The sequence below is a fragment of the Miniopterus schreibersii genome (genome assembly GCF_964146895.1).
Source record: "Miniopterus schreibersii genome assembly, chromosome: X".
Taxonomy (NCBI): Eukaryota; Metazoa; Chordata; class Mammalia; order Chiroptera; family Miniopteridae; genus Miniopterus; species Miniopterus schreibersii.
This window is the reverse complement of record NC_138104.1, coordinates 54,434,253-54,450,415: the sequence shown is the minus strand read 5'-3', so window position 1 is coordinate 54,450,415 and position 16,163 is coordinate 54,434,253. Positions and strand designations below refer to the sequence as shown.

General features: G+C 42.5%; 1 protein-coding gene across 4 annotated transcripts in view; it reads right to left on the bottom strand.

The window, feature by feature from the left end:
• Positions 1–5,307: 5,307 nt before the first annotated feature.
• Positions 5,308–16,163, bottom strand: part of MSN (moesin) — a 136,031-nt gene continuing 125,175 nt past the window's right edge. For all 4 annotated transcript variants that reach the window (XM_081125558.1, XM_081125559.1, XM_081125560.1 and 1 more), the window contains 7 exons: positions 15,435–15,531; positions 13,428–13,591; positions 10,433–10,563; positions 10,013–10,173; positions 8,675–8,767; positions 8,094–8,318; positions 5,308–7,483 (listed from right to left, as the gene is read on the bottom strand). In XM_081125558.1, coding sequence (XP_080981684.1) covers positions 7,319–7,483; positions 8,094–8,318; positions 8,675–8,767; positions 10,013–10,173; positions 10,433–10,563; positions 13,428–13,591; positions 15,435–15,531 — 1,036 coding nt within the window. In that variant the 3' untranslated portion in view covers positions 5,308–7,318. The remainder of the gene's footprint in view (positions 7,484–8,093; positions 8,319–8,674; positions 8,768–10,012; positions 10,174–10,432; positions 10,564–13,427; positions 13,592–15,434; positions 15,532–16,163) is intronic.

The window sequence follows — 16,163 nt, the reverse complement described above, 5'->3', positions numbered from 1 at the left end:
TCTCCCCTCCCCTCTTCTTCCCTGAAGCAAGTCATAAAACTTCCATGTAAAAGGCACTCTCCCTGTATCAGGGAGGAAGACAGTCTTATCACCAGAGACAGGGAATTAGGGGCCTAGTAATCTGTATAAACAAACACTGTTAAACTAACCTTTATCTTCTTAGTTACTTCTTCACCATTTACTAGCCCTAGCCGAACCCCTTCATTTTGTCAATTCTTCACAAATTTATTGTTTCTTCATCTAAAAAATATAAAAGCTTTCTGCTCTGGTCACTTCTTCAGGTCTTCATTCTCTTGTAAAGGCTCCCATGTACATCTAAAAAGTTAATAAATTGGTATGCTTCTCTCCTGTTAATCTGTCAATTTAATTTTTAGAACCATCCAGGAATGCTTATAGGGTCAAGTAAAACTTTTTTCTTCCCTTCTAAAATGCAGAAAGAGTCCGGCTGGCCGTGGCTCAGCGGTTGAGCATCGACCTAGGATCCAGGCGATCGGGGTTCGATTCCCGGTCAGGGCACATGCCTGGGTTGCCGGCTCGATCCCCAGTCGGGGGCGTGCAGGAGGCAGCTGATCAATGACTCTCTCTCATTATTGATGTTTCTATCTCTCTCTCTCCCTCTCCTTTCCTCCCTCTGAAATCAATAAAGATATATTTTTTTAAAAATTTAAAAAATAAAAATAAAGTAAAATGCAGAAAGAAAAGGGGAGATCATCCCAAGTAGATAAAGTCACATATTCCCAGTGAGGAGCTATACAGTCATTCAACAAACATTGAGTACCTATTATGTGCCAGGCAATATCAGAGGATACAGCTGTGAACAAGAGCCTCTGCCTTTGTGAAGCTCATATTCTAGTTGGACAAAACAGGTAATAAACTAATCATCAAGAAATAGATTAGATAATTTCAGTTAGTAAGATATGTTATGAAAAAATTAAAACAGGATAAATGAGATAGAGAATGGGTTCAAATCATGGCTCAGCCACTTATGGCTGTGCAACTTTAGGAAAGTTGCTTAACTTCTCTGTACCTTCTTCATTTATAATATGGGCAATAACAGTATTTACCTCACAGAAGCATAGTGGGGATGATTTAATATATAAAGGTTTAAGAACAGTATCTAGCACACTGAAAGCCATGTCAGTTATTATAGGTGTGTATGTGTGTGTTGGGAGGTAGGAACTACTTTAGATAGGGTGGTAAGGGAAGGCCTCTATGAGTTGGGACCTGAATGATGAGGAGCCAGCCATTGAAATTCTTCTGAGAAGACCATTCCAGACAGACAGTGGGGCAATTAAAGGTCCTGATACCAGAATAAGCATGGGATATTAATGGAACAGAAATAAGAACCGGAACTGATCTGGTAGGAAAAGCTGAGAATAAAAAATGAAAAGGGTATAGGGTTTTCTGGTGACTGGAGGCAGAGGGTATAAAGACAAACTGGCACTCTAGTGAGGAGCAGAGTAGGAGTAAGTATATGTGGTGTTAAAAAGCTATTTAGGGACAAGAATAGGAGGCAGGAGGATTGGGAACAGGGACAGAGTAAGGAGAGAAGGAATCGCCAAGGAAAAATATCCAGGTTCTTATTTTGGGAAAAAGAGTGCCACATGAGAAGTGGACATAAGAGGATGAGTAGAGTAGGGTGAAAATAGAGAGGATATATTTGCTTATTAGATTTTATAAGTTTGAGACACCAAGAAATATTCAGACCTTGCCTCTGTCACTCCAAGCTGTGTAACTTTGGATAAGTTACTTATCCTCTCTGTGCCTTGGTTTTCTCCTTTGTAAAAATTGGCCTTGCCTCAGAGATGTTGTGAAGATAACATGAGGTAATAACTGTAAAGCCCATCGAATAGTATCTGGCGTAGAGTAGGCACTTAATAGATGTTAATTACAATTTTTGTTACAAAAGCATGTAAGTATGAGCAAGTCTGAGATGTTGAGGAGCTGGCAAGGTGCTACTATACCTGGAATGTAAAGTGGTGGGGATAGACAGATGATAGTGAAAGAAAAGACACGTTAAATTGTGAAGAGCCATGAGTGTTTTTTAGGTTCAAGAAGGGAATGGATGTTCTCAGAGAGCAAACAGGCTTGGAGGCCTCCACTTCAGCTCTAGAAAGGAATCTGGAAGTAGTGTGGCCTGTTTCCTTAGGATCTTAACTAAAAGCTTCAAGAATCACCACCTGTGAACAGATATGTACACAGTAGTGGTGGAAGTTTCTTTAAGAGGATTGGAAGTAAAGCATCTGAGACACTAAGGGTGCCCCATGGTAGACTGTGTATATGTCTGAAGCAGAGGCAGAAAATAGTTTAAAGTCAAGTCCTGCCATTGTGACTGTGGACAAGTGCCTTTGTTTCTTGGGCCTCAATGTCTCACTCTATAAAATGAGGGGGAAGGATTAGAACCAGGAATCTGATTCCATCCTGTTCAGGCCTTATAATAATTAAGGGATATAGAAAAGAAGGCAAGAGAGCACTACTGGATAGTGGAGAAGACTCATGGAAAAGTCAGGAAGCAAGTTCTAGACCCGTATCTGCTCAACTGCTTGTGTGACCGTAGACAAGTCTGAGACTCCATCTGTACCAGGAAAGTGTTGGTCTACTCTACACTCTAGAGCAGTGGCTTTACAAGTATGATCCCTGGAACAGAAGCATCAGTACCTCCTGGGAACTTGTTAGAAAGGCAAATTCTCAGGCTCCACTTCAGCCCAACTGAATCAGAGACTCTGGAGGTGGAGCCCAGTAATTTGTTTTAAGAAGTCCACAGTAATTCTGATACACACTATAATCTGAGAACCATTGTTCTAGATATTTTCAAACTTTTGCAGTAAGAGAGTCACCTGTTTTTTCTTTCTTTATTGAGTTGTAATTTATATACAACTGTTTTTTACAAGTTTATACCCTATAACCACCACACAAACCAAGACTATTTCCATGATCCCAGAAGGTTGCCTTGTACCTGTTTCCAGTCCATTCCTTCAGCCTCAGCTAAAGACAATCATGCTTGCTTGTCTTCCTTTTTTGTACAACCTAATGCCTTTAATATCCAACCATATCATTGTTGTATGCATCAGTTCATTTATTTCTATTGCTGAGCAATATACCAGTGTATGAATATACTGTAGTTTTGTCCATTCTCTAGTTGATGGGTATTTGTTTCCAGATTGGAGCTACTACAAATAGTACTGCTATTTCTTTTGGCGCACAGAAGCACTCATTGCTCTTGTATATATATCCAGGAACACCTCCCCCTTTTTAATTAAATCTATTTTATTTTTAGATATTGTAGATTCACATGAAGTTATAAGAAATAATAGAGAGAGAGATCTCATGTACCTTTTTCCCAGTTTCTCCCCGAGGTAACATCTCACAAACTATACTACAATATCACAACCAAGATGTTGACATTGATACAGTCAAGATAAGAGTATCACGGCAAGGATCCCTCATGTTGTTCTCTTATAGCCACACCTATTTTTCACACCCCACCTCCCTTCCTTAACTACTGACAACCTGTTCTGTTCTCCATCTTTATAACACACTGTCATTTAAAAAAAGGAGAATTTTGATAAGTGGATAACAATTTTATAGTGGCTTAAAACAACACAAATTTATTTATTACTTTACAGTTCTAAAGGTCAGATAGAAGTCTAAATTAGGTTTAATTTGGGCTTAAAGATTTTGGCAGTGCTATGTTCCTTCTGAAGACTCTAGGGGAGAATATTTCCTTGCCTTTCCCAGTTTGTAAAGGCTACTGCATTCTTGGCTTATGGCCTCCTCCTTCATCTTCAAGCCAGCAGAATAGCATCTTCAAATCTGATTCTGGCCCTCTCCCATCATTTAAGGACCCCTGTGATTGCATTGGGCCTACCTGGATAATCCAGCATCATCTCCCTGTCTTAAAATCCTTAATCACATCCCAGAGTCCTTTTGTCACATAAAGGAATGTATTCACAAGTTCCATGAATTTACAACATGGGTACCTTTGTGGGGCCATTATCCTGCTTATCACATCCATCTTCCTCTCTTCCCCTTTAAAAGATAAATACACATATACAGCCCAACATACAAAGCATACAAAAAACATCCTCTGGTTGAAGTTAGAGGGGACCTAGAGCTTCTTCATTCCCCAATACAACAAAAGTTGGGACCATCATTAGCAGAAATTCCTAAGCCCCCTCCTACACTTATGTCCTAGGGCCCTAGAATTCTATTTTCTACCTTAGAATTGAAGTATATCTTATTCCCATCCTCTGGGAATGGTAGGGAGAAAATATAGCATAGTGGTTGAGAGCACAGGCTCATGAACTAGACTGCCTGTGTTCATCTCCTGACTCTACTACTTCTAATCTCTGTGACTTGGACAAATTAATTCATCTTTTGGGGCCTCAGTTTCTTCACCTGTAAAATGGGATAAAATATTATGCGTTCAGAGCAGTGGTTCCCGAGTTTACCTGCACCTTGTCATCATCAAATACTATACTGATGCCTGTGTGATTATAATTTGATCTCAGGACATGACCTGGGCTTCAAAATCTTTAAGATTCTAATGTGCAGTCAATTTTGTGAGCCACTGACTCAAAAGGTTATTGTAAGAATTTAGGCTCAAAGAATATGTAATTTACTTTGGCCCACGAAAAAGGGCTGGTGAGAGTATGACAGGTTCAAAATGGCCTGGAAGGCTTACATGAGTCTCAATTTCCTCATTTGTAAAATTAGGATAACCATATCTAGGCTACAAAATTGACATATTTTATAAACCATAAACATTGCCCAGCAGCTATTGTACATACATAATGATCTACCCTCACTTTATACCCCACTCTCCACCACCTTCAGCAACATGGCTCATGGTAATTTATCTGACATTCATCGGCACTTCAATAAATGAGGGTAGTAGGAGGTTGGCAAGTCGAGAGGCCTTGTTGACGAGGCAGGACAGGGCTTGACCACAAGAAGAGTTCAGAGATACAAACCACCCCTCACAGACATCCCAAAAGCCCCAATGTTAAGTGAGCCCAAGGAACATCACATTGACCATGTGGCAGGATCCACCTACACTGGAAAAGTTGGCCTATAGCTGTAAAAAGGACACAGGCTATTAAGTCAGACAGTCCTGTACTCCTGGACAGTAATTCTACTTCTTCACATCCATTCTCTCCTCTATAAAATGAGGATAGTCTTATCCACTCCCCATAGGACTGAAGTGACAATGAAATGAGACCAGGGGATTATGGTCTACAGAGTGAAAACTACAGTGAAGTATCTTACAGTCACCCGCTCATGCCAGAAAGAAACATCAAGTCACAGTGAGGTCTTCCTAAATTTTATTGGCACTGAAATAGAACATGGGTTGAGCATAAACCCCTCCAAAAAAAACAAAAACAAAAACAAAAAAAACCACAAACACAGTTTTTAAAAACCCCAAAAAATACACAAAAACCTGAATACAAAATCTAACTTTTCTCCCCAGTCTCCCTGGGGATGGGTTACCTCTCTTAAGGCAGCTAGATTGCCCCACAATTCCAGGTTTAAATTTAGCCAATATACGGCATATCACCAAGAAAGTCTCAATATAATTCACAGCAATGCACATAAAACTCCCCAAGGTCAGGGAGGGGTGGGGAAGAGGGAGGAGGGATTGAAGCAGGGCTCTGGGCTAGGGGCACTGCATGCAGGGACAGTATACCCCTTGTGGACTGAACTCTGGGGAGAAGGCAAAAAGGGAACAATAAAACCAAATACCAAGTTCTTTAAGAATAGATTGTATGACCTATAATGACAGGTGATATCACTAATACTGAAAGCTTCTTACATTAATGTTTCTGGCAAAATATTATTTTATAATATAGTATATGCTTCCCAGGTGTGGGAGTGGTAAGGGAATTTGGCCAAAATGACTCTTGCTCCAAGCTTCTAAGGGTACATTAGCAGGACACGCAGAAATCAATATTGAGTTAGATGCCACTAGAATATATAATACTGGTAGAAAAAAAACAACACACATACAACAGAGAGGAGGAAGAGGCTGCTCCTGAGTTGAGAGCCAGGGGTAGGGCTGTGGAAGGGACCAGGCCAGAGGCCCCAGTAGTTCTCTGGTTTACAGCTCCAAAGGACCGCACAATTGGTGGCAAGATCTGGGTTAGAGGTTTGTCAAACATAGGCAAGTCCTAGTCACCAGCTTAGAGGTAGGTGACAGGAAGGGGCTATTAGGCACATGATGGAGTAAAGTAATCTGGGGTCCAGGCCATGGACTTCTCTTACCACACTCAGCTTCTTCTATCCTTTCACCAATTAAGCCAACTGGCATCAAGATCCAGGACTCACCATACCAAGGCCTGGATGGCCCCGGAATAGGAGCTGTGGCCCAAGTAGCTCTGATAAGAGAAGTGGCCTGGGACCCATGGCAGGGAAAAAGACAGAAGCCAGGTGTCAACATTTCCTTCTTCTGGCAAGTCCTGAATGGTGCTAGCTGAGTTTTTGGGTAACCACCCCTACAAGTTCTAGCAGGAGGGGATTTGGGGATTGGAATGAGAAGGAGGAAATCCCAAGAAGGGAGGAGGAACCCAGAATAATAAGGTATACTTTGGCCAATAGAGATAACTTGAAACAGGCCTAGTCTCTCCCATAAGACATTGAGGGAAGGATCTTCTACCCAGCCTTGCCTGAACTGAAGGGTGAATAGCCTTCTAAGGTGTTGGTAAAGCCTCTTGAAAGCACTGAGGAGAAATTGAGTCCCTGAAATCAAGGACAAGGCTTATTGGGACTGAGTTTGAAACAGGCCCAATCTGGGAGGTAGAGAGAATGACCGAACACCTTTTTAGCCTCCAATCATTATAAAGCCTAAATAACTCTAGAAGGAACAGGCAGTTGACATCCTAGAGCATACAGCAGGGCTCTGCCTCCTTCCTAAAACTGTGGTACTCCAATTCTTCAAATTACAGGACCCTGAAGAGGAAGGCAGTGGTGGGAGCTAGTTTACAACCTACTCCATACTTGACACCTAAAGAACAATAGTAAATGTAGGGATGTTTCCCATATCAAGTGGGAAGTGCCTCTGAGCTGTTGAAGTGCTCTGTTCTAATAAGGTAGATTAAATGGTACAGAGAGGGAAAAGAGGGTCCCATTGGCACCATTTCTCTGCTCAGGGAAGTGAGTGAGGGCTGAGGGGCTAGGTTTGGTTCAATGGCTACAATGAACATTTAGCATGACTCCAAGGCTGCTCTAGTTAGTGGCGCCAGCACAGTGTGAGTTAGGCGAGAGTATAAGAGTCTGGGGGCAAGGAAGAAGGGAGGAGGGGTCCCTAGAGGCTAGGTGCCCATTACATGGACTCAAATTCATCTATGCGCTGCTTGGTGTTGCCCTGCCGGATCTGACGCAGGGTCTTGTATTTATCTCGGCCCAGTCGCATGTTCTCAGCATGGATCATGTCATTGGCTGTCTTCTTGGACTCATCGAGGGCATTGGCCAGTTCTGAAGTAAGGGCCTGTGAGGATGCATGAGAATGAGAGGTTAATGGCTTCCTCTCATTTTACCTCCCTTTATATAACCAGTTTTTCCCCCTCTCCCCATCTCTCCCTCCCTCTCTCTCCCTCCTCCTCCCTCCTGTCTTCCCTCCTTATCCCTGCTTTTTACACACACACACACACACACACACACACACACACACACACAGATTTTTGAGAGACTTTTCCAGCCCTAAGAGAATTGCAGTGGGGAAAGAAAAAAAAGGAAAAAAAATCCACAAACTTAGGGGACTAGCTGCAATTGATGACAAGTATTCCCTGGGAGTAGAACAATGTACCAAAGGTTCAGGTAGAAATTGTGTCAGCTAAGTACTTCCTAAATATAAGAGGCAAATGGCATATGGGTGGAGGACTAGGCAAAGAAAAAGAAAAAAAAAAAAGTAGCTCAGGGTCTGATTAATAAATAAGAGGTGCCTCTCATTAAAGTTCTCACTTGAGAAAGGCTCAGGCTCCCATACAGCATTGAGATAGGCTGTTCCACCTACCCCCACTATGATGATCTCTAGGGAAGACCATGGGCTACTAAATCAATGCACATGGTCTCTTTGCCCTCTGGCCCTGCCTGGATACCTTCAGGTGCTTCTGCACACGCTCATTCTTCTCTGCTTCAGTGGTACGTTCCTCCTCACTGCGGTCCTTGGCCATGGCGTCAGCTCGCAGGTCAGCGCTCGCCTCTGCCCCATTCTCATCCTGCTCATCCTGATCATTTTCAGCAGGCTCTGCCACATGAGGAGTACTCATGGCAGTCTTCAACTCAGCACGGGTCTTCTCCAAGTCTTCTTGTACCATCTGAGCCTGTCCAGTAACAGAGGGAGAGAAGGACAAGCAATCAGAACAAGCTAAACTCGCAGCATCCTACACATGCCTAGAACGGCCCAGCAGAAGGCAGGCACCAGGTAGGCCAAGTCACTTTGTCTGCTTGACCCTTAGTTTCCTCAGCTATATACAGGAACTATTATACAGATTCCCCTGGAGTATTGAAGAATTTTGGGAAGTTATTTGAGAAAGTCTTGAGCTCCTTCTCCCATAATGCCTGCTGTCAAGGAAGGATCGAAGGGGGAAGGAACCCAAACCTAAGAAATCTATGGAACTGGAACCTATGCATGTGGTATCCCTTCCCACAATGCTTTGCTCTGGACACTGTGTCTTACCTTCTGCTGCCATTCTACAGCCTCACTCTCTTTCTTCTGTCGGGCCATCTCCAGCTGGGAGATCCGAGCTGTCAACTCCGCCATTTCCAAGGCCTATGGATAAATTAGAAGTTCGTGAGAGCTTGGTTTTCTGATCCTCAGGGCCCAGGTGTCTTCAATCCCAGTTCTCCTGGGGAATCAGTGGGGAACCTGCTGCTCCACCTATACTAGATTGCTGTCCTGGAGGCTCTTTTTACCACACCTTCTCCAGGAATCCCAGAACACCACTCCTGTTCTCAATCTACTACAATCACCTAATAACTTCAATCCATTTCCTTATAAGTCAGAGCTCCCCACCTAGACTATAGACTTGAAAACAAATAGCATATCATCTCTTTCCCTTCCTCATCTCTCCAGCTCTCCCTTCCTTTCCATTCCTCAGCCCTCCCCACTCTCAGCATTGCCCACAGTGCAGCTAGGGCTTTAGAGATCACTGTGTCATGCCTGAAGTGGCAGACCCTTCCTTGTTATCCTAGAATGCTCAGGGCTCCACTAAGACTCTTCCCAGGTCAAGGGAAAGACTCTCAAGTGTTACAAGGTGATATGAACAAAGGAAAAAAGCTTATGCATACCCTTACACCTTGGGCAAATCTCCCAGAGGAAGCTTCCTCGAGAATTAGGTCTTTCCCTGCACTCCCACTGCAAATAGCATGGCGAACAACATATATCAAGGAATTTGGGTCACAGATTCCTAATTTCTGAGTTACAGAACCCTTGGAAATTATGATGAAAGTATGGATGCTCACCTTCCTCCCCTGAAAAATGCATAGGCACATAATTTTATGTGTGATTTTAGGGAACACACCCTTCAGAGAGGTAGAAACGGGTTCTCATCTTTATTCAGTCACAACTGTGTGACCTTTGGCAAGTCTCTTAAACCTCTCTGAGCCCTAATTTCCTTATCTCGACATATATTCCAATATGGGTTAATGCCATAGGGTTCTTTGGAAAAGCAAATAATAAGGAAACAGGAAATGTTGCTAGCATAGCTTGTAATACACAGTAGGTAGTCAATCAAGTGTGAATCCCTTCACTTCTTCCTCTATCCCTTTCCTTTGTCAGGTCATCAGCTCAGATCCCCAAGGGCTAAGAAAATAGAATAAAAGTAAGGGTTAAGGAAGACTGCTTGCAAAGGTTTCTGGTCCACACCAGTGACTTCTCAGCTTGCTTCTGAATGAACTATTTGCTGGAGGCCCTGCTGGAAAGGGCTGGTGCTGCAGGCAGAGGCAACTGTGAATAGGTAGACAGAGAGGGAAGAAAACTCAGGTCCTTCAATCCCAGCCCATTTTGTAGTTTTACCAGCTGTTCCTGGGTCTTCTTCTGGTCCCGAGAAGCCTGCAGCAGAGCCTGCTTGGCCTCTTCAGCTTCCTGACGCTCTTTGGCCAGCTTTTCAGCCTCACTCTGGGCACGTTTCCGCTCCTGTTCAAGTTCCAGCGCCCTACGGGTCTGTTCTTCCAGTTCTGGGAAGAGAAGGTGGGAAAAGGAGGTGAAGAGTGCAGAGATAAAGAAGAGACACCTCGCTTCTTTCCTAGGAATGTTTCATACCAGGGCACAGCTGGAAGAAATCTCTGGGCATTCTTTTTCTTGCCCCATATTTTATCTATTCTGTAGCCACAAACGGATTATGTGGCCTGAGTCTGAAGCTCAGGCAGAAAGGTCTCTAGCTCATAGAATCAGGCTCTGGAAAAACCCACTCTCCAAGGTGACACCAAGTCTCACCTTGCTGAGCCTTCTTAGTCTGTTCCTCAATCTGCTTCAGCTTCTCCATCAGTTCCTCCTTCTCTCGTTCAATCTTCTCCTTCTCCTTTTCTGCCATCTCACGCTTCTTCTTCTCATTTTCCAGCAGAGCACTAGGAAAGGAAAAAGAAGGTATTAAACAGGATAGCAAGGCCACATGGAAGCATTGGTATCCCCAAGGCTCCCAGTCTCTGGACCCTCAGTCCCCACCAATATAACACACCCAGAGCTTGTGAGTTGGGATCACTCTTCCTTATCTCCATGTCCTTATCCTTACATTATAGCTCCACATGGGCTGGTGCACTCAAGGCCCAATCAGTTTGTGAAAGGCTCAGGAGATCCAACCTGGACTTCCAGCTCTGCCACTAACTAGTTGGTAACCAGTGGATAACCTTAGCCATGTCACTTCTTTGCACTTGTTCTCAGTATTCCTATATGGAAAATGGCCTATTAAGTTCTGCCTTGGCAGCCTCATGGAGTTCTAAGGAGACAAGGTTTTGTTCTGCGCTGGGATACTGTGCTTCAAGTCTGGTGATCTCTGTGGCTAGAGCATCAGTCCTCAGGTCTAACTTTGCCAGCTCTCTAAAATCCAACTCTAGATTCCTTTTCCCCAGAATTTGTTGCAAATCTAGAATATGTATTTTCTTTTCCTTGCCCCAGCACCTGTTCCAGGAGACTTTTTTTCTCCCTTGGCTAGATGTCTTTTCTCTCTCTGAGACCTCAAAACACTTCGGTTATCCTTTTCCCCATCCTTCCTCCCTCTTATTTTTCTCCACAGCACTTCTTACTGTGAAAATTAATAAACAGAAACCTCATTTGAAATGGAGTAAGGAGGCTAGAGGAGAGAACTCTCACACACTTGTCATTCACTGCACACTACTGACCCTAACAGGAAGAGATTATACCTTACATCTCCTACAAGACGTGATACTACTTGACTACCCCAGAAGAATAAACTATTCCTCCTGGCCCAGTAACAGCTCAGCCAATGGGAGACTGCCATAACTCATCCAATGAAAAAGCATTCTGCTTTGAATTTTCGGTTTCTTCCAATGGACTCTGTTTACAACAGCCTCTCCATAAAAGAGCATTCCTCCTCTTTGTTTCTCTGGACTTGCATATGCTTCACCATTAGACTGTATGTCCTAAATTGCAATTCTTTGTTGTTCCCAAATAAACCCATTTTGCTGGAGAAATATCTAGCTGTCTATTCAAGGTCAATATTGCCATTCCACATACTGTATAATTTTCTTATTTGTTCTGTTTCTTCCCACTAGAATAACAGTTTCATGAGAACAGTGATTTTTGTTTTTGTTTTTTTTTTCTTTTCACTGCTCAAGAAATATTTATCGAGTGAACAAATGACACAGCACTTGTACCTTGAACAGTTAGAGATATATACTGTGTTTCCTCTTTCTCCTACTAGACTGTGAGGTCCTTCAGAGCAGATTTCTGCCAGATCCAGCTCTGTAAACTGCCTCCAATTTCAGCAATTTTTTAATGTATAAATGTGAACCTTGGTGTTTAACTTCTCATACATGGTGTCATTTCCCCAGCCTAGTGGATTAGAAACCTCCTGAAGTTCCAAACTCTTTATAAAATACATAAAAATCACCTGGGATCTTAATTTTTAAATAAACTTATTTAGGTGAAATTAACATAATATAAAATTAACCATTTTAAAGCAAACAATTCAGTGGCATTTAGTACATCCATAATGCTGTATAACTATCAGCTCTATCTAGTTCCAAAATTTTTCATCACTCCAAAGTAAAAACCCACACCCATTAAGTAGTTTCTCCCCATCTCCTCTCTCCTAGCCCCTGACAACCATCAATCTGCATTCTGTCTCTATAGATTTAACTATTCTGGATTTTTCATATAAATTGAACCATACAAAATATGATTTTATGTGTCTGGTTTCTTTCACTTAGCATAATGTTTTAGAGGTTCATCTACATTATAGTTTATATCAGTACTTCATGCCTTTTTATGGCTGAATAATATTCCATTGTATGGATACATAATTTATCCATTCACCCAATGATAGACATTTGAGCTGTTCCCTCCTTCTGGCTAGTGTAAATAACACTACTATGAACACACATGTACGTGTAGTTGTTTGAACACCTGTTTTCAATTCTTTTGCATATACACCTAGGCGTGGAATTGTGAGATTAGACAGTAATTCTTATTGAGAAAAAGAATTATACAGAAAAACATACAGAGAAATCACCAAACTTTTTTTCATAGAAGCTGAACCATCCTTGCCAACAGCCATTATCTTCTGTTTTTATTTATTATATCCATATTAGTGAGTATGAAGTGGTACCTCACTGTGGTTTTGATTTACAATTCCCTAATGACTAAAGATATTTTCATGTGCCTATTGGCCATTTTCATATCTTCATTGGAGAAATGATTACCTAGAATCTTAAGATGCAGATTCTGAATCAATAGGTCTGGGATAAAGTCTCAGATCCTGCTTTCTAACAAGTTCCTAAGTTGATGCTGATGGTGCTGATCCTTGCTGCACTGAGTAGCAAGAGCCTCCAGTGCATAGGGGCTTTGTAAGGAAAATTCTGGTGGCTCTGCCCAATTCCACTCAAAAAAACCCTACATAGTCTAGGTTTAAACGTGCATGGAGCCTTATGCTATTGCCACCATACTGGTCAAATATCCTGGAACAACCCAGAGTCTGCCTAGAAGAGCAATGGCATAACGATCACAGATAATGTGGGACTATGAAATGACCCTCCCTCTTATAAGCCTCTGAAATCCTAAGCTTTTGATGCCTGCTTCCTCGGGGGGGGGGGGGGGGGCATCTCTGTACAGTGGAACTCACTCTCATTTTCTCTCTCTCGTCCCCCTACCCCCCGTCCCAAGATGGACTCATGTCCTGCTTTTAGCAGACTTGGCAACTTGGAGAGGTTTCCTTGCCCTGATCCTGGTCCCACTCCAGCTCCACATCACCTACCGCTCCATCTGCTTCTGGTGCTTCTCCTCCCGGGCCTGTGCCTTCATCTGCTGCACCTCAATGGTGTCTGGCTTGCGACGGCGCATGTATAGCTCATGGTTCCCCATGCACAGGGCCAAGATCCGTTTGTTAATCCGCAGCCGGGGAGCATAGAAGACAAAGTCCTGGTGGGAAACCAGCAATTAGAAAAAGTTTGGAGGATTAGATGAAGGTGAACTTCTCTAAGTCCAAAAGCACTGGAAAGATCATTTAACTAAAATTTCTATTATATATAGGGAGGCTAATTATCAGAGTAGTAAAGTTACTTGCACAGGGCCAAATGGCAGGTTAGTGGCAGACCCAGAACTACAACCAAAGCTTGAATCTGAAATAGGGGAACTTCGACTAAGCCATGATTTCTTTCAACTTTTGTATCCTAAAATATCCTCAATCCAGTTGAAAGTTAGGAACTGATTTTATCTGCTAATTAGGGATCCTTCTGGGCCTCAGGGGCCTCTCTTCGAGGCCCAACAATCCCTGCATAATACACTGATGAGTGCAGTAAGGGTGGCTGGACTGTTTCGGTAATCTTCTAAAAGCATATTCCAGACCTAGCTCCTTAAATCCTTTTGTGGAATAACACAGGTTTTAAGTATGTACGTGAATACATAAACATCCTGAACATTGATTGTCCTGGTTGTTATTGTTTTTTAAATAAGCCCTGGCTCTCAGCTGGCTTTGTTACTTACCTTTTTCTGTTAAAAGTTGTACAGAGCAGCAGTAAATACATACACACACACACACACACACACACACACACACACACACACATGAAAATCCAGTGAGTTTGAGTTTGTTACCACAAATACCACTGGACCAAGCTGATGAGCAGAGGACCATGTCCTCTGCCACTGAATCTAAACTGCTACAGTCTCACATAGCTTGGTGTTCAGTGAAAGGAGCAAAAGCTCTAGAGGTCAAATGACCTAGGTATAAATTGCAGCTCTACCATTTTTAGCTGTATGATCCTGGGCAAATCACTCCATCTCTCTGGCCTCAATTTCATCAGTTATAAAATAAGTATGTTACTATCTACTTAACAATGTTGTTGAGGGTTTAAGGAGACAACATACTGCATATAAAGTGCCTAGCAGGATAAGTTCAGAGACCTCAAGGCTGGAGAGTAGTTGAGGCTTCATGAGAAGGATCTGGCTCAGCATGGCAACTGGCCTTTATTGAACACAAGGTATACCAGAAGGGGAGACCCTCATCTCAGTTTTCTATCTTGTTCCCATTCACCAGCTTTCCAGTCTTGTCAGGCACAGGCAACCAAGTAGCTGAGAAGTGTGTGACAAGCATGTTAGAGAAATGACTGGACCTAAAGCACTTTCTTATTCTTGGGTTGCTCTGGAGAGAAGTCTTGAGAGGACAGCAGCAAAGTTATACCAAAAAGCAAGTTTGAAGGATCATCTTTGGATCTGTACTTCTCCTGGCTGTGTCCATTCTCCACAATTAAAGATAAATCATCAAGTACAGGATGGGACAAAAGTAGGTTTGCAGTTGTGAGTACGTAAAACAAAGAGTTTATTCTTGAATTATTATTAATTATTGTATTATTTTTCATATGAACAACTGTAAGCCTACTTTTGTCCCACCTATATATGAATAGTTTCCACTTTCTGAGGCCTACAGGCTTTAAAAGATAACATAGGATGCACTCTCTGTTTCTACCCCAGAGCTCCAGGGCAGCAGAAGACAGTGACTTAGACTGCCTGTGGCTCTCCCTCACCCATGCTTCTCCTCAGACATAGGTAGTAGGATGGCACAAGGCACAGGATGCCTCCTAACCACATCTTGGCATCAACATCCCTTTCCATCACCAATCACCTTTTGTGTCTCCTGTATGTACATGTATACACACATACACACACACTGAAAAGGGAGAGAAAACTACAATAACATGATTGCTTCTAGCATTATCCAGGCCTTGGCAAGTACTTGTCTTGGCCATTGGGAAGAATCACTTACCGGGGCTTTTTTGTCAATGGGCTTGATAACAAATTTCTTGTCATTGAAAGAGATGTTCCTGATTTCACTCCATGGGAAGCCTATTTTGGGAGTCAGTCTGTGGAAATGGAGACCAAGGACATCAGAACAAGCGCAAAACAAGAAGGACATAGAGGGTTGGTGCCTTGCCCTCCACCACCACCAAGTTTTCTTTTCAGGAGGTAGATTCATTGCCAGCTCAGCCTGTGTCATCACATGCCACCAGGCCAGTTTGCCAGCATTGAGGCGGCACAAAGGACCTCCTGATACTACAACCAACACATTACTCTTTGTCCCAATCTCTCATATTTGTTTTATTGTATTTTTGTGTGTGGCATGGATGTAACCATCTCTCACAGAATCCCCAGTCCTATTTAACTGGGACTCTTCCACCCAAGGTTGTAAAAGTGGAAAGAAAGTAAAAAATGAGCTGCAAGATTCAGAAGTTACTGGAACAATAATCTATTGATCAGCATACTCATCAAAAGCAGATCAAGGGGAACAAATAAGCAACTGAGATAAGGTTGTAGCAAGAGAGTTTATAGGCCAAAAGGCACTTAATCATCATACAGGGGTTGGATTAATTACAAATCATGACAAAGCAGGTTCTAGGCCAGTGTTATCCAACAGAAATATAATAAGAGCCACACGTAATTTTAAATTTTCTAGTAGCCACATAAAATTAAGTAAAAAGAAATAGGTGAAATTAAC